The sequence below is a fragment of the Talpa occidentalis genome, unplaced genomic scaffold, assembly GCF_014898055.3.
Source record: "Talpa occidentalis isolate TD23 unplaced genomic scaffold, MPIMG_talOcc4v2.1 talOcc4.4, whole genome shotgun sequence".
Classification (NCBI taxonomy): domain Eukaryota; kingdom Metazoa; phylum Chordata; class Mammalia; order Eulipotyphla; family Talpidae; genus Talpa; species Talpa occidentalis.
In genome coordinates this window covers 105,945,962-105,968,301 of record NW_023604295.1, presented here as the reverse complement: position 1 = coordinate 105,968,301, position 22,340 = coordinate 105,945,962, and the positions used below count along the sequence as shown (strand labels likewise).

At 39.6% G+C, this 22,340-nt stretch overlaps 1 protein-coding gene and 1 long non-coding RNA gene across 5 annotated transcripts in view; one reads left to right on the top strand and one right to left on the bottom strand.

Moving 5' to 3' along the window:
• Positions 1-6,671, top strand: part of TRMT9B (tRNA methyltransferase 9B (putative)) — a 44,790-nt gene extending 38,119 nt beyond the window's left edge. For both annotated transcript variants that reach the window (XM_054700832.1, XM_037525984.2), the window contains one exon: positions 3,129-6,671. In XM_054700832.1, coding sequence (XP_054556807.1) covers positions 3,129-4,156 — 1,028 coding nt within the window. In that variant the 3' untranslated portion in view covers positions 4,157-6,671. The remainder of the gene's footprint in view (positions 1-3,128) is intronic.
• Positions 1-22,340, bottom strand: part of LOC119257768 (uncharacterized) — a 203,181-nt gene that overhangs the window by 169,186 nt on the left and 11,655 nt on the right. For all 3 annotated transcript variants that reach the window (XR_008553963.1, XR_008553962.1, XR_005128113.2), the window contains exon 2: positions 19,145-19,220. This is a non-coding gene — a long non-coding RNA (uncharacterized LOC119257768). The remainder of the gene's footprint in view (positions 1-19,144; positions 19,221-22,340) is intronic.

The window sequence follows — 22,340 nt, the reverse complement described above, 5'->3', positions numbered from 1 at the left end:
TACAATAGCCAAGTTATGGAAACCAACTAAGTGCCCAAGGGCAGATGAGTGGATTAAGATGTGGTAGATATGCACAGGAGAATACTACTCAGCTACAAAACAAGATGAATTCTTGACTTTTGCAACAACATGGAAACATGGACAGAACTGAAGGAGATTATGCCCAGCAAAATAAATGGGGAAGAAAACTAAAAATACCACATAGTTTCAAGGAGAAACAAAACAAAGCGTAAAAAAAAAAAAAAAATCAAACCAATAACAAACCCTAGATAACTGTGGAATTAAAACTATTAGGGCGGGGGGAGCCCAACAGACTTTGGTGGAAACCCCTTGGTGGTGGATGAGGTGTAGTAACAGACATCTGAAGGAGTGTGATCCCACATCTCTAAATCATATACCATGCTTAAGCCAATGTTACCTCAATTAAAAAAAAAAAAAAGAAAAACCCTGCTTTATGCAAAACCTGCGGATTGTGAATGCTTGGAGAAATGAGACAGACATACTTGAAAAGTTAAATAACAATACAATACAAAATATCAAGATTTAACAGAACTTTAAATATGATCTTGTGTAACCTCCCATATGATTCTGGAATTCAGTATTTAGTTCAACCTATCTATTTTTCTGGGCTCTCAGCAGGAATACGTTTCAATAGGGTACATATATTTAGTACTAGTTTTTTCCTCGAGATTATGTTTTTTAAACAAAATGTTTTTTTTATTCTTTAAAAATTCAACATAGTTTCCTTACATTGATGATTTAGACAAATATATCTTTGTGTCCCATCTTGGTTTACACTTACAATGTTTCTGAATAGAACATAATGTATGTGCATGTTTATATACAAAAGGAATTTTTCATTTAAAAATGTTTTCTTTTTCAAAAACATTTGGCTTAAATGTTACTTAGTATCACAAGTTAACAACAGATATGAAACATAATATAAAGGATTTGGATATTTTGGGATGAAATTATGGTATTAAGATGAATGAGCACATATCACTTCTCAGCCTTTTGGCTAAGATCAACTGTAAAATGAATGAGCACATAATAAACTTTAAAAAAACTAATAAGGACTTTTCTTCTCTTAAAAAAAACTTCTTTTGAAGCCCAGAATCTTGAAATATAAAGACTTTTAAGTTATTTTTTAAATGGTAGAGTTTTTTTTTCTTTTATAGCCCCCCAAAATGAATACAGTCAATCCTCATTATTTACAGTTATGTTTTATAAAGTTACCACAAACAGTGAATTAGTTAATCCAAACCATTGCCCCCAGGAGAAATCGTTGCCTGTGAACCTCTGGTCACATTTTTTTTTTTTTGGTCAATTGATCAATAATTAACCCTGTTTTAAAGATACCTTATTTAATTTTGAACTCGTGGTCAGCAGCACTATAGTGCATGCCTGAAAGAGCAGCTCACCTAATATATGTCCATTTTTCGTAAGGCACCTCAGAACCTCTTACATTCAGGAACACTACTTAGCACTCAGCACTATGCCCCAGGGGCACTGTAAACAGAAGGAGCATCAATCAATAGCACAAAAATGCAAAAGTGGTGGCGCTAAGTAGACTATGAAAAGGACACTTGTTTGCAGCATGAGAACTGAAACAAGAATGCAGAGCATCATCACATTTGAATGACCTCAGCTGGAACTTGCACTTTGGGAGGTCTGAATTTTTTGCCACTCAGTGCATGTCAAGGAATGACCACAAAAATTCTGACAGTACTGATTGGGGATAACACAAAAATTTTAGGGAATAGCTGAATTGTCAAATACAGAATCCACAGATAACAGTAATCAAATGAATTTTTAAAATACACCCACATATATTGGAGAGTAAATTGGGTGCAAGTTATGGGAGATATGAACATCCATGAGTAGAACTGCCATGAGTGGTCACAGCTAAATCTAAGCATTAGCATTGTCCTACGTCTTAGTCTTGATCCAATGCCTCCTTTTAGCTCAGCAACCAAGACTCTGCTTTTAGGAGCATGTGCTTTCAAATTACCATTAACAAGGGCTCTTGCTCTAGGGATGAGTTAGGGGAACAGTGTGGGATCTACTGAAGTTAAGCGATTAGAAAGGTAAGAGTTAGAATATCTGTTTCACCTTTTATGTCTTCCCTAACTACTCAAAGCTGAAAAAGAGGAACTTCCCTTTGGACTAATAATTGTTTTTTCTTGACACAGTACTGTGATTAAAGTCCCCTAGGAATATAGACACTACCACTTTCTATGTATTGTTTGATTAAGAAAAATATATATGCCGAATAACACTCTTAATACTAGAACAAAGCAATCCTGCTCAACTTTTACTTTCACTTTGCAAGATTAGAAGTAAAGTGAAGACCTATAAGTTGAATTGCTGCAAAATATTCACAACTATTTCATATTACATTAACTTTTTAAAAATTAAAAATAATTATTTGGATTTATGGTTGGCTGGCTTTATCTAAAGAGGAAAGCAATCTTCAACAGGTTTCTCAACTTCTCTTTGTTTTATTAAATTTTATGAACACTGATTAGTGTTGTAAAGTTTTTGGTTTAAAGGTATCAACCATTCCTGAAAGCAGTCAACTATTTCATAGAATCCCATTAAAGAACACTCAGTTAACTTATAGTTCCCTTGCAAATTGTATTGACTTACCCTGATCCTCTTTCTGGTTAGCAAAATTCATAGGATTTTGGAACTGAAGGAGAATTTACACATGACTTATATATCTTATTGTAGGCAAAAAAAAAACCCTTAAAATCCATAGAAGTTAAATAATTGTCCAAGATCAGTTGTCTAATAAGTATAGGAGCCAATGGGCCTCCCCTGGTGGTGCAGTGGTTGAGCGCTGGGTTGCGAGGCTGCCTGCAGCCTCTGCAGCGCCAGTCTGATCCCCGGCCACCGGCGAGGGTCCCACAAAAAAAATTAAAAATAAAAAATAAGTACAGGAGCCAAAGTACATCCCTCTTAAAACCAGGCCTGCCCTGTTCCCACCACCTGCCCCTCCCTGTAGGAAACCCGGGGACTCTCCTACATGTCAAAACTGCATCACTGTTTTATGGGCAATACTAAAGTACAACTGTATAAGTTTATGTATGTGTGTATACACTGAAATTTAGTTTCTTGTTTTTCAGTCATACATCATTTTTCTACAAAACAAAGAAGAATCAAAGCAATCAAAGAAATGGCCAGAGTCTTAGTTCCGGGAGGACAGCTGATGATTTATGTTTGGGCCTTGGAACAAAAGAAACGGCACTTTGAGAAGCAAGATGTGTTCGTGCCCTGCAACAGAGCCTTATGTTCCCAGCTCTTCTCAGAATCCAGCCTGCCTGGGAGAAAAAAGCAGTGTGGACTCCCAGAAAGCAGCCACCCCTACCACCCTCCTGGCTCTAGAAGTAGCTGTTGTGTTTCTTTGAAAGAGCGATGTGAATCAAAACGGTCCCACAGCCTAGATCATGAACCTGTGATGGCTGGAGCCTGCTGTGCAGGTCTTTCTAAGGAAGATGAAGAAGAAAATGGATTCTATGACACACTAGGAAAATCTTTTCGCTCCTTGTTTTCCTCCAGATCCTTAGATGAATCAACTCTGAGGAAGCAAGGTGAGAGAGTGAGACCCTTGAGAAACACAGAAGGCTGGGCCAGGACCCCTGTGTCTATTCAGCCTTCCAGATATTCTAGTTTAGACTGTGATCACCAAGAGCCATTTTCAACAAGGGAGCAAAATCTAGATGAAGAAGTATTTGTGGAGACACCTCAAAAACATTTGGAGTGGCTGAGAGAACCAACCGCAATGAAACATCTAAATGGAGACCATCAAGGAGATGGTAGAAGTGGGGATGGGAACTTGCTGGATAGCACCAATACTCAGGAGACTTGTGTCTATGCAGGTAACTCAGAAGATGGTAACCCCTCTGCTAGTAAAATATTGAGAAGGATTTCTGCAGTCAGTTCCACAGATTCCAACCCGGATGAGGAAATTTCTGACAAAGAACAGCCTGACATTTTGGATTCCAGAGATCTGATGCGCTACTACCACGTGTTCCGAGAGGGTGAGCTCTGTGCCTTGGTGGAGGAGAATGTGGCAGAGCTCCATATCCTGAGCTCTGGGAATGATCATTGCAACTGGTATATAATTGCAGAGAAAAAGGAAAATTGTGATTGATAGGGTCATTTTATTTATTTTTTTTAATTTTATTTTTATATTCCCCATACAATTGCAACCCCCTTATTTTGACCCCAATCTCTCCTTTCCTCGCCCCCCCCCCATAGTGTGTCTCTGGTTCAAGGTTGTTTGTTGATTTTGATTTTTTCTTTCTTATAGTTATTCTTTTTCCTGGTCCCTTATTTAGGTTTTCTAGATTCCTGCTATGAGTTAGACCATCCGGTATTTTTCTTTTTCTTTCTGACTTATTTTGCTGAGCATGATCCCTTCCAGCTCCATCCATGTTGCTGCAAATTGCATGTGTTTATCTTTTTTGATTGCTGAGTAATATTCCATGGTGTATATGTACCACATCTTCTTGATCCAGTCATCTATTTTAGGGCATTTGGGTTGTTTCCAAAGCTTAGCTATTGTAAACAATGCTGCTATAAATATAGGGGTGCAGGTGCTCTTTGAAATTGATGTTTCTGTGTCCTATGGGTAAATACCTAGGAGTGGAATTGCTGGATCATATGGAAGCTCTATCTTTAGTAGGTTGAGGAATCTCCACACAGCTTTCCATAGTGGTGGACCAGTGGTTGCACTCCCACCAACAGTGCAGGAGAGTTTCTTTTTCTCCACATCCTCGCCAACATTTGTTGTTGCTAGTTTTTTTAATATGTGCCATTCTCACTGGTATGAGATGGTATCTCATTGTAGTTTTGATTTTCATTTCCCTGGTTACAAGTGATGTTGAACATTTTTTCATATGCCTATTGGGCATTTGTATTTCCTCTTTGGAGAAGTTTCTTTTTAGCTCTTCTGCCCATTTTTTGACTGGATTATTTTCTTTGTTTGGACGATATGATAATATACATAGAGAACCCCAAAAACTCCACAGAAAAACTAATTCAACTGATCAATCAATTTAGTAAAGTGGCAAGATACAAAATCAATACAGAAAAATCAGTAGCCTTCCTATACACAAACAATAAATATGAAGAAGAAGAAATCAATAAAACCATTCCTTTTATTATTGAAACAAAAAAAAATCAAATACCTGGGAATGAACCTAACAAAAGAAGTAAATGACCTATACAAAGAAAACTATAAAACACTGTTAAAAGAAATAGAAGGGGACACAAAGAAATCAAAAGACACCCCCTGTTCATGGATCAGAAGAATTAACCCTATCAAAATGGCCATCCTACCAAAAGCAATCTACAGATTCAGTGCTATTCCAATTAAAATTTCAATGTCATTCTTCAAAGAAATAGAAAAAATATTGATGAAATTCATAGGGAGCCACCAAAAACCCCGAATAGCCAAAACCCTCCTGAAAAAAAAAAGAAGGGAATGGAGGCATCACTCTCCCAGATTTCAAACTATACTACAAAGCCATAATAATCAAAACTGCATGGTATTGGAACTAGAACAGACACACGGAACAATAGAACTGAATATAAAACCCAGAAATAAACCCACAGATTTATGGTCAACTAATATTTGACAAAAGAGCAAAGAGTATGCACTGGAACAAAAAAAGTTTGTTCAATAAATGGTGCTGGGAAAACTGGGTTGCTACATGCAAAAGAATGAAACTTGACTACTACCTCACACCATGCACAAAAACCAACTCAAAATGGATCAAAGAACTAGACATAAGACCTGAAACCATAAAATATATAGAAGGAAATATAGGCGAAACACTACATGACATGCACCTGAAAGACATCTTTATAGACACATCACCCAAAGGAGTGATAGTGAAGGCAAAGATAAACAGCTGGGACTACATCAAATTAAAGAGCTTCTGCACAACAAAAGAGACAATAACCAAAACAAAGAGAAACCCCACCGACTGGGAGAAAATTTTTGTACACAACATTAATGATAAAGGACTGATCACAAAAATCACAAAGAGCTGATGAGACTCAACAAAAACAAAGGTAGGGTCATTTTAAACAACATTTGGGGATGGCCTACCACTCAGGCAGAATAGAGTTTACCAGATTGGGGCCTCCCCAGTGGCACAGTGGTTGCACACTGGCCTGCGAAGCTGTCCTCAGGCTCTGCAGCGCCAGTTCGATCCCCAGCTGCCGGTGAGGGACCCACATGGCACGACAGACCCCTCTTGCAGTGCCCACTGCTCCCCTCAGCAATGTATTTCATCAGTCTGCCTGTTCTGTTCCCTGCTCTGTCGCTGGTGAGTCCTTTCACCCTCCTGTGCATCTGATGTGTACCCAACTTCTTGTATAAATAAATAAATAAAATCTTTAAAAAAAAATCTTGCTCATCCATAGGACTATCCTTATAAGGAAACGTAAGTCATGAATGAGTTTAAATGTACGTAGGCAAATGTTTAGTCTCCTTTACCTTGCTTGATTATACATTTTACTGTACTATATGAATTAAATTGAAAACTCAGATTCCATTATTAGGACTGGATCAAACAGTGTTGTTCCTGTTCCTTCTCCTTTGCTTGAGATGGCATCACTGCACAGTCCCACTGTCAGAAGTACAGGGGAGGGCCTCCCTGGTGGCGCAGCAGTTGAGCGCCGGGTTGCGAAGCTGCCCGCAGCCTCTGCAGCACTGGTTCGATCCCCGGCTGCTGCCCGGCCACTGGAGGAGGGTCCCACATGGCGCGCAGACCTCTCCTGCCACCAGCTGCTCCCCTCAGCAGTGTACTTCGGTCCTTCTGCCTGTTCTGCTCCCCGCTCTGGCTCTGGTGAATTCTCTCACCCTCCCGCACGTCTGACTGTACCCAGTGCTTGCATAAATAAATAAATAAAAATAAATCTAAAAAAAAAAAAAAAAGAAGTACAGGGGAGCATTTGGAAGGTTATTGGAAGGCCCTGAAATACCTTTGCTGCCTTTCTGGTTTATTTGAGAAATTCCATAGAGTCAAGTGACTTGGGAAAAATTAATGTGAACAAAGGATACAGTCAAAATAAATATTATAGTGAGAGCCATACAAGTGGCCTATTTAAATTACTTTTTAAATAGTCACCACAGTGATGAAACGATACCAGCACGTCATAGTAACTATCAAACCGTTTAAGAAATATCTTGCAGTAGCTCATAGGATTGATCCTCCTTTCTTATCACACATCCCTTTGCAGAATGTTATACAATTCTTGCTCTAGTTTGCCTTTCTGTGTCTTTCCAAATTTGATCATCAATTGAATGGGCAAAATGATCCAAATATATATCAGCTAGTATCAATAATGTACTTGTCTTTAATAATAATAAAAGAATAAACATTGGTGTTTTTTTTTTTTTAATAAAAATCCTCCCTCTGTAAGAGAGCAAAGGGTCTACTCCCTCAGTTGTTGAACTTGGTAGGGGAGTATACTTTTTAAAAATAAGCTGTGAGCTATCCATTTAAGAAGACACCAAGCGGCTGCAGTCTAGGAAGTACAAATTACAGCAGGCCTGAGCTTTCCTCCATTACATATCAAATTTGAAATAATAATAAGAACAGATAATGTTTCTTACTATGCAACATTTATTATTTTATCTTTAATCCTCACCATAGCCAAGTGAAGTAAGTATACTAGTTATTCCCCTTTTACATATGTGAAAACTGAGGCAGAAAAATTAATTCAAGTGCCCAGCACCACACCTGTAGTATCACACATATAGTAAGAGGCGGGGCTGAGATTCAGTCCTGAACAGTCTAGCTTTTAACACCTCTTGCACCCAGTCTTGCAGCTAGACAGATTGCAAGAGCCTTCCAGGGTAAGTGGATTATCCCCTTTACAATGGACTTCAGCAAGGTTAAAGATAACACAGCTCTAGACAATAACTGGATAGCTGTCCTATGTATTTTCCCCATCTCTTATATTAATTGTTTCAATCATAAATCTGGGGGCCTTTCCTTGTGGTACAAGGGGTTAAGACGCAACCTATGAAGCTATCCGCAGCCATTGCAGCAGGAGTTTGATTCCCAGACAGGGAGCTATCCACATGGCACAGCAGACCTCTCCTAACTTGCCCACTGCTCCCCTCAGCAGTGTATTTCAGTCAATCACCTGTTCTGTTCCCCACTCTGTCTCTGGTGAATCCTCTTACCCCCCACACCTCTGGCCTGTACCCCAGTCCTTGTATGCATAAATAAATAAATGTTTTCAAAAAATCATAGATCTGTATCAATTTGATTATTAAGTTTAAAAAATTGTCATTGGTCACAGAATGCTCTGTGACCACTTTTCTTCAACTTTTCAATCCTTTAAAGATTTTATTACTCTTTTCCCATTTTTACAGGTGATAAAATAGAGGACCATTTAGGTATTTTATTCATTTCATTTGCTGACTAAACTATGTCATGTGCAAGATACATATAATAGAAGGCAGTGAGTGTCAGGTGGCTGAGTGTCCACGGAGTATTAGAAGTAGTTGACTTGGTGTACCCATCTAGAACATTTTTCATATATACCTACAACCAAGTTGTATTGTTTAGTTTGAGAAAAGCACTTTATAGAATTCCCTCTTGGAGAATCACAGTGCACATTGACACATTTAAGGCCTCACCTAAAGTAAACCTGGACTTAATTTAAGCCCAACGGAGCTAGCCCTGGACATCTGAAACCCTCTCACACAAGCATTCTGTGAAACACATTTCAGAAAGTAGCGTGTCCTAGAGAATAAAATGCAAATACCTTAGACTAGCATCCAGGTGTTCACAAATTAACTCAATTATTTTTTACCCTCATCTGCAATTGCACTCAATTTTTTCCGTTTGGCAATCTGTTGTATAAACACTGCTTTCATTAGAAATTACATAATGACAAGTATTTATCACATCTTTTAGATGTAAACTTGGATTTCAAATGCCTTAACTGTAATACTTCTCAGAAGAAAAGTGCATGAAACAGGCTTCATCCTGTCAATTCTAAGGGCATATGAGGTAAGTGTTACCACACACCCATCTAACAGATGGAAAACCCATGGGAGTGGAAAAGAATTACAGAAGCATCAGCTGACCCCAATCCAAAATGCTCTACTCCTCTCACCTCCATTTTCACTCAAATCTATCACTATTGGTTTGATATTATGAACTCCACATTTGCAATTTCAATTCTCTATAAAATTGGAGTGGCTATTTTTAAAGAATCCTCACCAACTAAGGACTGAAATTATAATGCAATGGCAAGTTTTGGCATGGCACCAAGAGCACAAACACAGAAACCTGAGAGCTATTCAAAGAGAAAATGCTAACTGTGAATTGTCCTATTTTTTTATTCACCACAGATCCCACAGAATGCGATGCATTAGTGGGAACGTGAACCATTTCAGTCATAACACATTCTGTCCCCCTATAGCTGCAGCTCGTTCTCCAGTTGATTTTGCAGGAATAATCACTTTATCTGGGTGGGATTAAAACTAAAATAGAATCTCCCTGCCAATCTGAATTTACTATTGAGTTCTGTTGTCAAATGAACCCCCATTTGGCAAATAGATATATATTTACTCTTCAGTCAGAACTGGGGAAAATAATTTTACCTCCCCACCCCAACTAATAATTGGTTCATCCACATGAAGTAGTGTATTTTCTCCACATGCAATGTTCATGTTTTCTGGTATCACCTCTACAGAGAGAAGACCATGTTCACTGCAGTGAATCTGTAGCCACAGCTGAAGACTGAACCCCTGGAATGTTACATTTATATTTATGCTCACCCCATGGGGAATTTGGTTGAATGGCAGGCATTTCTCTGATGAATGAATCTGGCCACTTCCAGTCCACTTCCTGTTTATGTATGTGCTGGGACTCCACTAGGAAAGGTCTGCTTTTCTCTCCTGCTCATTCACACTGAACAATGGCCATAGAGCAGCCTCCACAGTGTGCAGGCCAGTGGGTTTCCGAGACACTTTGATGAGTATGTGAGTAGGGTTCCACTTTCTTAAGATGTTTTCTTAAGTATGTTCTGTAAATATATATTTATTCCTAGACATCTAGTGTTTGCTGTCATTAGTGACTGGGAAAAAGTAGCCCTCTCTGTACTTGTGAAAACATTAAATTGGCAATTTTATAGAAACGTTTTTCACTGTGTAGGTGTTTTTGTTTTGGGGAAAGAATTATAAAATGCTGTGAATTCTGGTGTTCACATGCATATATCTGTTAAGTGGAAAGCCTCCTTTTTACTATAATATAATGTTATTTTAGCTTTTCCCAGAAGCTAGCAGTAGTAAAAAAAAAAAGCACAAATTGATGTAAAATATCTTGACTGTTGTCATTATTTGAAGATACTCGATTTGCATTAAGCAATGATATTTAGGATCTTTTTTGTCATAAGTATTATAAAAATGGTGTCACTTGAATGTTTACAAATTGTACTGGATTAAGTTATATATAAATGTACTCTTTAAAAATGTTACTTGATGAACAAAATTTTGTCTTTCCTCTTCACTCTGAGCGTGACAGACAGACACTGTCCTTATCCTCAATCCATTCAGTCAAAAGCTTTCCTTATGCTTCAACTGAACTGGGAATTTGTATTTTAATTCTGTTACCTTTGTCTAAACAAAATCAAAACTAGCCATATAATAAAAATTACCCTTAGGGGGTCAATAAAGTAATGTCATTGACTGAAAAAAGATGAATAAAGATGTACAAGACTATGTATCCAAAAGTAGGCATGTATTAAATACATGGTACTAATATTGAAAGGACATAATTTTTTAATGTTCATGAAACACAGGCATATTTGTTCCTTTCGCTGGCCTCTGTGTGCAGGCTGTCAACTTCTTGTCAGAGCTGGGTGGGGTGGGGGTGAGGCAGGGGGCTGCTGCCTTAACCAGCTCTGGCAGGGACAGGGTGGGGGACATGCTTTCTGGCAGCAGAAGCTGCTCTGATGAGGCTCAACCTTAGCGCCTCCCACCCTGATCGGTTTGCTGTGCTAGAAGCAGTGTTCCCAGAGGGTCGGTTTGCCCCTCAAATACAACTCACTGTTGTATTTGGGAGACAACAAGGAAAAACACTGATAACAAGTGAAATACACTCTGTGCCAATCTTTTGGCAAGAATCAATGAAACCTCAGTCTTGAGCTTTGTACTCCTTGGCAGAAATCTCTCCATTTACAAACATCGCCAATTGTTGTCTTTAGAAAGCATCAATTCTTCCATCTTTATGCTCATCTTCTATTTTTGAAATACCTGAATATAAAATCAGCTTAATAGTTATATGTTTAACAGATTTTTTTTTTTTTTAGCAGTTTGTGGTTTCCTCAGGGGTTAGAAACAGAAGGAAACCATCACGTTTAGTACCTGCTTTTTACTGTGCACCTCACTCTCTACCCAGTCTTCAGGGACAGGGCACAAAAGTGCACCCTTGAGCAGCTGCAACGAGTGGAATTTGCTAGATGCTTGAGCTGCCAGAGACCTCAGATGCCACCAAATTCCAAGAAGGAGGGACTTGTCCAAACCAAGAACCACATCTACATTTCCCCACCCCACCACTTTGACTCTTCCTTCGGGCACACCCATCAGATCCATGTAGCAACACAGCTCCCGAGCAAGTCCCATCTTCAAAAAAATCACCCAGTCACAGGCCGCCCTGGTGGTTCAAGGGGTTAAGACACAACCTATGAAGCTATCCACAGCCACTGCAGCACAAGTTCGATCCCTGGCCAGGGAGCTACCCTCATGGCACAACAGACCTCTCCTGGCTAGCCCGCTGCTCCCCTCAGCAGTGTGTTTCAGTTAATCTGACTGTTCTGTTCCCCCCTGTCTCTGGTGATTCTCTCACCCCACCCCCACACCGCTTGCTTGTACCCCAGTTCTTGTATACACAAGTAAATAAATCTTTAAAAAAGATAATCAACGAGTCACACTGTTCCGTGTAGGTTTTCTTTGTTTTTACCATCTTACCGCCTTGTGCATTTAGAATATTTTACAGCATTATAAAACTGTATTCACCTTTGTCAATTCAAACCTACCTGGCTTCATGCATTTTTTTTTTTAATCTCATGTCTTTCCAATGACAGAGAGAGAGAAAGAGAGATAGAGACATGACTAAAGTCTTTCCAGCCCCAATCACTTTCCTATTGAGTAGCTTTCTCCTCCATGTCTTCCCTGCCCTGATCTCCAGGAACGAATTCACATTTCCACTTTAAAGGTAGTCTGCTATAAATGGGTTCTCCCACAGAGCGACTCGCAGCCTGCCTTCTGCTTCCTGGGCAGGAAGAGTCCAGCTCTGGCTGGTGGAATTCTGTTTCTGGGATCAGTTGGCTGTGGGTGGCTCCAATGCATTGATATCCTGCCTCTTGGGTTCCCTTCCAAGATCAACTCTCCTCTCAGAGCCCGTTAGTCTAAGTCCCCTCCCGCATCCTTCTCTAAGACTTCCGGCTGGGAAGAATAAATGTTCACTAGTTGGAAAGATTTTTTTTTTTGAGTACTGATTAAAATTAATGATATGTCCTTGGTCCTTGGAGTCAACAGATCAGGAGAATAAAGATGAAAACTACCAGTGATCTGTATTTACCCATCATTAACTAACTTTTCTTTCTCTTGAAAGGGGCTGCAGCATTTGGATAAGTATAAAATGAAGTGCATGAGTTTGGGATACAGAGGGAAATCCCCTTCTTTCACTTGCCAATCCTGAAAATGTGTGTGTGTGTGTGAGAGAGAGAGAGAGAGTGTGAGAGAGAGAGAGAGAGAGAAAGAGAGAGAGAGAGAGAGAGTCTCACATTCAGAATAGTATTCTCCAGAGGAGTAAGGATCTGGAATTTAACCCTACCCACACTTTTGAGAGTTCAAGGCCCCCCAAAAGGTTTATCAATGGAGAGGTTCTACTGAGAAGAAGCCGGGAGCATTACCAACAGGGAGCCCGCTGGGCTGGTGGCCTGGGCCCCTGGTAGTATCCTGGGCTTGGAAGGAAGTGGGCTGGGTTGAGCAGCAGGAATGGCACCTGAGCACTGGCCCCATGTTTGGGAACCTGGGCAAGAGACCTGCTCCTCTGTGTGGGAGACCCCTATGCACATTCCAGATGTGGACTGGATGTGGACATCCTCACCAGAGGCAATTACAAGTTTCTCACCACAGGAAATATTACTGACCCCAAAGTTTCACAAAATAAGAGTGTTAGGGTGTCCTAATCCAATCTCACCCACCTGTTTTATTAAGGGAGAACCTGATCGCAGGAGTGGAGTGACTTACCCATTCAAGCTCAGTGTCCTTTCTCTCCTAGAGACACTACTGCACCTCAAGGAGCACTGGCTGAGTAGGATGCTCAGAAAAAGGGTTTTATTGTTCTGGTTCACGCATGGGGGCATTCAGTGAAGTACAGGGAACCGGGAGGCCACAGGGGAGAAGAGGATGATCATAAAGGAAGTGAGTGGCACAGCCTGACCCTGGGAAGTAGAATGTGGAAGGGGCAGGCAATTTGGACAATGGCAAAGAGGATGGGACATTCAGGGTAAATTAACAAGGATGATGATACTGACGGTACCCTTTATCATGGGGGTTCCTTTATGCTTTCATTTACTTATCACCCCAACCTGAACAGAAAGTATAACTGAGCCTCATTTATAGATGTGGAAACAGAAGTCTGAAGAGGTCAGGTTACTTGCAAAGTCAGTGCAGGAGAGTGAAGGCTCTGGGTTTTGTGCTTTAATTTGCATTTGCAAATCACCTTGTTCCACCTAATCTCCAAAATTAGGCTTTTGTGGGAGGGAGTGAAAGGAGGAGCAAACTGGAGAGGCACATTGCAGTTTGATTGTCATGGACCTTGAAGGCTATACCAAGCGTTTGGACTTTAACCTGCCATGCTAGAGACCTTGGAAGATTTTTGCACAGAGGCTTCAGAAAGATCATTCTGTAACCCAGGGAAACTGTGAATGGAGAAGGGTCACGCATCTGAAGGAGTCAAATGGCAGGGTGAGAGGATCTCGGTGAGGAGCTGAAATGAAAATTAGATACCTGCAGAGCTAAGATAGAATGAGTAGACTCTGATTAGAGAGCCAGAAAGAACAGAAGTAAATCATGGCCCACACCCTCCCACCTGTCTGCCTGGGAAGCTGTGCGCCTTTGAACAAACACCAGAGCTGGCAGAGGAACCCGCCTGTGGAGGCCTGCACCATGCAGTGGAGCGAGGGCACCCTCTCCTGGAGAACAAAAATCAGCAGCTGAACGGGTTGGTCCACAAACACTGTCATTTAAATGTCTCCACTGAACTGACTGTGGCTGAGTTCATAGGAACTGATCTCTCAAAACAACTGGTAACTAACAAGTTGGTAATCAGGTAACAATTCTGACAAATCAGGTAGCTGCAGAGGCAACAAGAAGCTATCAAAGCAAGCTGTTGCATCTTCTAATTCTTACTATTTCAGATGTGTAAGTAGTTTCATGATAACAGAAGAGAATTCTAGTTGAACAAAAGTCAGTAAGATTATAATCTGTGGAGGAGAAAATGAAGGTAGATCTTTGGGGAATATTAAATTTGTTCAGAGGTGACAAATGGTTGAAATCGTGATCTGTAGTGGCCAAAGCTACCATGGAACACGAGGCTATACATCTTTCAACTGCTGAAATGTGGAAGATTCAAACAGCTTAAAACACTACATGTGCAACTTGGCGAATATAACAGTGTGAGAAGAAACCGACTGTGGCAGACTGACTGTGGTAGGTGTTCAGGGCTTTCCTGGATAAACAGATACAGCATACCACCCAGCTAGGTAGCCACCACCCATCTATCACCCCAACTTCCATAATGGTTCTCATGGCATAAATAAGTCTGGGACCACTGAAAGGGATTGTTCTTGGGGAGAGTCAAATGGTGGCTGAGCAGTATCTTCGGAAAACCAATTTTTTCAACTACTTCTGTAACAATCGCCTTATGACAGTAGCAGCTTAATGAGCATGTGAAAGAATGAGAAACATCTCTAAAGTGACTTGAATCCTCTATATTTGGTGGTATTGGAACATGGCAAATTGCACTGTGGGGTGAATTATGATGATGATCAGATCTTGTTTCCTTTATTTCCTTTACCAGTTTGTAAGCACATAGAGCAAGGTGTGGTACCTTAGATTCTTTGTCTACAAAATGAGCATCAGAATATTTATCTTGTGATTTTGTCAGCCAGAAGATTTTAAAGACTAAACTGAAGAAACTTACAGAGTATTGTAAACCAAAGATAAAGTCATAATATTTTATTTCAAAAAGTGAATTGTATAAAATTTCCAAAACAGTAACAGAGATGTAGCAGAGCGAAATAAATGAAGACTATTGGTATTATTTCTATACCTCCTGCTAACATTAAACTCTTGAAGGATAGAAAGAACCAGAATCTGAAGTATATACAATCACTACAGTAAATCACAGAATTGTAATGTTTGTGGTCCACTGAAAACATTTAAAGTGGGGGCCTCCCTGGTGGCGCAGGGGTTAAAGACAGCGTTATCAAGCTATTACTAGCCACTGCAGCAAAGTTCGATCCCCAGCTGGCCAGGGAGCAACCCACATGGTGCAGCAGACCTCTCCTGCCTGGCTCGCTGCTCCCCTCAGCAGTAAATTTCAGTACTTGTGCCTGTTCTGCTCCCCACTCTCTCTGGTGAATCCTCCCCCCCTCCCCGCCCGCACCTCTTGCTTACACCCCATTCTTGTATGTATAAATAAATAAATCTTTAAAAAAAGAAAGAAAGGTAGCTTGATTTTTAAAAAGAAAGAAAATGTTTAAAGGATTGGAATGGTTCATAGAAAATTATCCTTTACAATGATAACAAGAGAAATTGATACTAAGAGATATTAAACAACTTGTCCATGTTTTCCACAGGAACATAAATTACCAAGATCCAATATTTGGATCCCACACTGAGAACACAGAAACCTCACTGAACAGTGAAAGACTGGATTTGACTCACATCTAAAGTGAACATACCCATAAATCTTCACTTTGCATGGTCCTACAATTCGTAACTCACACACGTTTGCATGGTAAATAACCAACTTGAACTTTTATAGGCTGAGTGAACCACTGCAAATGTTCTATTACTTGGTTTGAATTCCTCTTTGCCTGCATTTTACAGTCAACAGGTTTTTCTGTAAAAATACAGGTTTTTCCTTCAAAAAATGAAGGAATCAGGCAGAAACGCACCATCCTATCCCATCACTAGATGGCGCTAAACCCACTCGTGGAGGATGTGGAGAAGTCTGCAGAGTGCCCCACTGTGGAAGCTTGTGGAAAAGTAGTTAAAGTCCTGGTTCCATTTTAAACATTCATTTTCAGACATGAAAACAGATTAATTAAATATGCTATTATTCTGCATACTCAAATCTACCTGAATTTAATGAAAATAGAGCAGAGTTGGAGAAGTTGCCCACCCTCCATCTCTAGGCTATATTATGGGCTCAGAGTTAATCATGACAATCTTCAAGCTCTTGACACCCACTTCCTCCATCCCCCCACCCCATAAGAACAGGACCAAACACATTCTGAACTTTCTATGATAAAGTTGACCTCTTATAATATCATTTTAGAGACAATGGGAGCTGAATAATAAGAGCTGGTGGAGGACAGTTTCTAGACTGAAAGGTTATAATGTATGGAAATTCAAGGGAAGTGCAGGGAACAAAGAACATATGGAAAGTAAAATCAGAAGGAAGAAAAACAAATGTTTCAAAGCCACCAGGTTGGAGAGTGAGGCTTTGAATAGAAGCTGGAGCTAAAGTTTCAGAGCTGGAAGGATCCTTATCAGGAAGCACCAGTGGGCCTGAGAATTAAGCAATGTGCCGAAAACTAGACAGCTGATTAGTGACAGACAAGCACCGGACCTGTGTTTGTGCTCTTTTCACTAAAAGAAGTGGCTCTCCTAATGTCTGTCTTACTGTAAAGCTTTCCCGGACTCCAGGGAAATCCAGGGAGAAACACCCTCCCTTCTGTCTCCACTCTCTGCTCCCCAAGCACATGTGCACAGACATCCACCCTTCCACCAATACAGGAAACTGAAGGAAGCCATCTGAACCTTTGGCGACGGGCACAGCCGCCACAGATAACATACCAAACGCAAGACTGGAAATCAGCACTGTTCACATTCTCACAGGAAGTCCAACTCAAGCTGTTTGACCCTATTTAGTAATCAGTTCCATGCTCACAAAAGAATGCCTGAAAATAACAGAAGGAAAACACACACACACACACACACACACACACACACACTTTTCCTTAGGAAGAAGAATTACTCCAAGAAGTTTAAAGAGATGCCCAACTGGTTTATAGAATTTTGTAGGAAATCTGATGACTCTCCTGTGAGACTATTGTCCTTGCCTGCACAGGGAAGCTCTGGCATACCAAGCCAGTGACAGGGATAGTTCACACATGTGCAAGCTATACTGTGCTACAGTGGTGCATATGGTTGAGGAGAAAGTATTTCTGACCTAAATATTTCCAATAATTATCTGATTTTTTTTGGTCTCCTGGGCAGCCCTGTGGTTCTGCTAACTATTATTAGCTGTATGACCTGGGACAAGATACATAACACTTCTGAACCTCTTTCTTCTATCAAAATGGGATAAGTTTTCCCTCACAGGATAGTTCTGAGGAAAAGCAAGAGATGTCCTCCTTCACAAAGGAAGGACTGCGAATATTAGCCTCCTTCCTTTAGTTTTTTTTTTTTTTAATTTATTCCATCAGTGTGAACCTGCATATAAAAAAAAAAGTGAGAAGAAAACACCTCTTGGAGACACTGCTGAGTTTTAAACCTAATCTAGACCAGGGGTTCTTTAAACAATTTGTCTTAGAATACCCTTACACTATTAAAAATTGAGGGTTCCAAATAACATTTTTTAATACTGGTAGTTACCACACTGGACATTAATATTTACTTTTTAAATATTTACTTTTTTGTTTAAAATTAATAATAATAATGCATTGCATGTTAACATAAATTACGACAAACAACGGTTTTCCAAAACAAAGTAAGTTCAGTTAGAAGAGTGATGTCATTTATATTTTATAAATCTCTTTAATGACTGCTTTAATTAAAAAAAAAACAGCTGGATTCTCATATCTACTCTACTTCTACATTCTGTCTGTTGTAAAATCTTGTTTTGGGGTTGAAGTTTATGAAGAAAAATGAGCCTCTGTGTACAAGGGAGTATTTTAATAATTTTTAAGGGTAAGTGTGCATGTTCCTTAATATTATATCCAAACTCAATACCTACCAGTTTCTTAAAAGTTAATTTGAACATGGACTCTTCAACTGTATGATGAACTTTTTAAACTATCTTGTATGAAATCCACTGGTCTATTTGTACTTTGAATGGTCTTTCACCCGCACACGATTTATAACATTAAAAAATATTGGTCCACTGAATTATACAGGCCTTTGTAATACTGACATATTTTACTACACATCAAGAAAAAAAAATCGCATTTTAAAAATTATCAATCTAATCAAAATAATCTCTAAAGGAAGCTGCCAAGCTCACTGTGATGGACACAAGGTTTTCATAATTCTAATTTTCTCTTTAAAGTTAAACTTTTATCATTGCCAAATGATACTATCAGTTGATTTACTTGAGGTGACAAGTTCATTTTACTCCTTTTTGAGAAAATATCTGTCAAATAACCACGTCTAAATAATTATAGTTTGATTTTATTCTTTCAAATAAAAATGGGGTTCCATGAAAATAAAAAAGTTTCATTTAACTCATAATGCAACTGCCAATTATTTTTCCTAAAGAAAATCAAAATATTTCACTATTCAGCAGAAATGCTTTATTGTCTTGGTTCCCTGCTAACCGAAGGTAGAGTGTTCTTATGAAACTCATTTGTAAGCTGAAATGACATATGCAAAGAAACACTTACCATTAATTTATATGGAACAATATTTGAGCATTCCCAGACCCAAAAACTAACCTATCAAATCATACCAAATAACATGTAAAACCTAAAATAACACTAACATGTTGTAAGTGATATATAACATATATACCAAGCAGTAAAGCTATGATAAATACACAGCCTGTGTAAAGGAGAAATAATGTCTAGTCAGTGCATTTTCACTTACCAGAATCAGGACAAGAATGAGGAACTGGAAGACTGAAAGGTGGTGATGATGGTTTCTTAGGCTGAGTCATCAGACCCTGGAGTGTGGGAGGAAGAGGAAGAGGGTCATCTGTTAACATCTTATTGTCACCTGAATCCAACAGGACAGGCAGATCACCAACATCTACACATTTTTCTCTCTGCCTGCCTGGATGTCCAAGGTGAAGGCTCATCATCTGCTGGGACTGATGTGGCTAACTTGGAAGGCTTGAAATAAGACAGTAAGCTTAACTACTTAGCCTCATGCATTTTTCCATCACATAATTCTTTGTGGACACCAGAAACATTCTACAACCTGCCCTAAACCTATGTGCCCTTTCAAAATTAAAAGCATATTTTTCTGATACTTTAGGACACATCTTGCTAACAGATGCACAAAATAAATCGAGATAAAGCATAAATGCTCACACATCTGAAAGCTCGGGCAGCTGGATACTGAGATGCCAAGTGTAGTTCCCACTGCATCTAGTTGGCTGCCACAAAACAAATGCTGATGCCAGTTTCACTTTTGAGCCCTTTGTTGTAAAACCAGAACTACTCTTGGGATTTTTTCAGTTAGCGAAAAAAGGTGCTAATGTAGGTTTTTTCATAAAAGCAAACGTTTAAGTTTCAAAAATCAGGAAATACTTATATTTACCATTTCATCACATAGTATATTAAAAAGACATACTCAAAGGCTAAAATTTAATAAAATTAATTTTTGTGCTAATTTCTCGAGGTCATTCTTAAACAATTTGATACCACTCCTTAACTCTCCAGTCCCCAGTAATGTCTGGCAACAATAAGATCCCCTATAACATCACTCCATAAAATGTCCTGTTTCTCCAATTTCTCTGGTTTACAATTGGATATACTCTCTATTTTCAACAACAAATACACACACTCACACAGCATACCCATTAATGCATTATATTCTAAACATTGAGAATACAGCAGTCAGCCAGGCAAGACAAGTTCTTGTTCTTTTGACCCTTATATTCTAGAGGGGGAAGAACAGACAATAAGCTTATAAATAAATTAACATGCAAGAACATTTCAAATAATTATAAGTCCTTAATTTTAAGAACTTAAGGTTAAGTTCTTGACCATACAAAATCTTACTGTGATGTGACTGAGATAACAGTGTGTGCAAATAGTGAGCTGATCCCAGAATGACAGGTGTCAAGTCTGTGCAGCAATGTGAATAGTGGTAATAAGTGGGTAAAAATGGGAAAGGTGATGTTTCCAGTATACTGGGAACACCACTGCAAAGCCAGGAAGAGGAAGAGGAAGAAGGCATTTCTCTTGATATTTGATAGGGAAAGGGGTGGTACCTAACCCTTTCTCAGGAGGATGGCTCCACACCCAACTCCAGCGGAGAAAGGGAGGCACTGGGGTAAGTGACTCACACAGAGCAGCTGGAAGTGGCTGAGAAGCTGTTCTGTCACACCAGGGCCAAGGTGGGAGCAGAGATGGCACTTGCTGCTACTTGTGCTGCCTAGAGGCTTGTGGCAGAAGGCAGCAAGGTTGGAAGCAGGGTTATTTGTAATATGAAGTTTCTATTATGTGGGTTGCAATATCCAACTTTTTTTTTTAACAAACAATAGCTTAGATCAAGGTATTTAGGACAAAAACAAACAATTTAAAAAATAAAAAAAAAATGCACTTAACTGGAAGGAATAGCTAGAGGTTCATCGGGGGAAGCACTTTGCTGTGGAGGGAATATTAAGCCATTCACCTGAGAAAGTTTCTCTAGAATTTATTCTTCTCTTGGTTTCCTCTCCCCTTTTACCCTACCCAAATGTTGCTGTTATTCCTTTTAAAGACATGTATCCTCTGCAGTGGGGGCTGCATCTCTCAGGCAAGCTTCTGCTGTTTTCTTCTGATGAAGCTGCTCTTCTGAGTGATGAGGAGAGGTCTGTTCTCACCTTGGGTTCAGCCTTTTACTTCTTCCCTGGTCATCTGTTTCCTTCAAGTTGATGCTTTCTCCTCCATGCTTCACTGAAGAGACATGATTTTGTTTCATGGGTTTCACACATTTCCCATAAATATGAATTATTGTATGCCGCAGACCAGCTCAGCGGTGGCGGGAGATCGAGACAGTCTCAGGGTTGAGCGAGAACGAGCAAAAGGTGGTCGAAGGAATTAGGGCGAGGGACAAGAAAGAATGACACACAGACACACTCAAGGGAGAGTGAAAATCTGAGTGTAATTTGCTCAAATCATTGTGCATATTTATACATTTTCAAAAGGCATTAGGTCACACAAAATCTATTTTCCCAGCATAACAATGTTTCTTGTTACCTAGGCATAAAATACAATTTTTTAGCTAATCGTTTACAAGTTGCTAAGCATATATGGTTACATTTCCTGAAACTGATTTTTACATATATATAAAAAGTCAAGTAAGAAGATTAATTATGGACAAGTTGCTAAGTTACTACTTATTCAGAAACAATGATTAACTGGTTAATGGTTAAACTGTTTTGTAGGTAATTCCATCAGGCTTGTTTGTGGGCAACGCTCTTAGCAGCCTTGTTCTCAAGCAAGGAAGGGGTTTTTTACTGCAGGCTTATTGCTTAGATTGGGCTTATAGGCTTGTAGGCCTTGTTTGATCTGAACGCCAAAGTTTATTATGATGAAGCCCCTCGGGGACTGCGCCTGTCTTAGGTCGTCAGGAGTCACAGACATACGGCTGGCCAGTGCCTTCTTTAGTCTGCCCCCGATCTTACCCGTCATTGACTGTCCAGTCCAGCGCACAGGGGAAGAGGGTCTTACATACTTTATTTGTGAGCATCCACAGTACAGCCACTCTTTATTTCATCCAATTACTGGTGAGCAATGGTGGCAACAGTGACATTGCCAACCATGGAGGCAGGAGCTGCCACAATTGTAACACCAACAAAGGCTTATTTTATCTCTTTCTTCATGGGTCATTTCTCTCTTAGTCACTTCTTGTTTTTCAGAAGAGACATAGTGGAGTGGCCATAGGTCTCCAAGCATAACGCTGCCCTTCAGAGAGATCATGTACATTCCACTTTGAGTGTGAATAATAACCCTGTTCTGGAAATGCTCACCCAAGGCCATCCCACTCATTCAATCGCCTCTACCCATTAAATCATAAACTATTCCACCTTCTTATTAAATCAATAAATTTCTGGAGGACAAGGACTATTGTT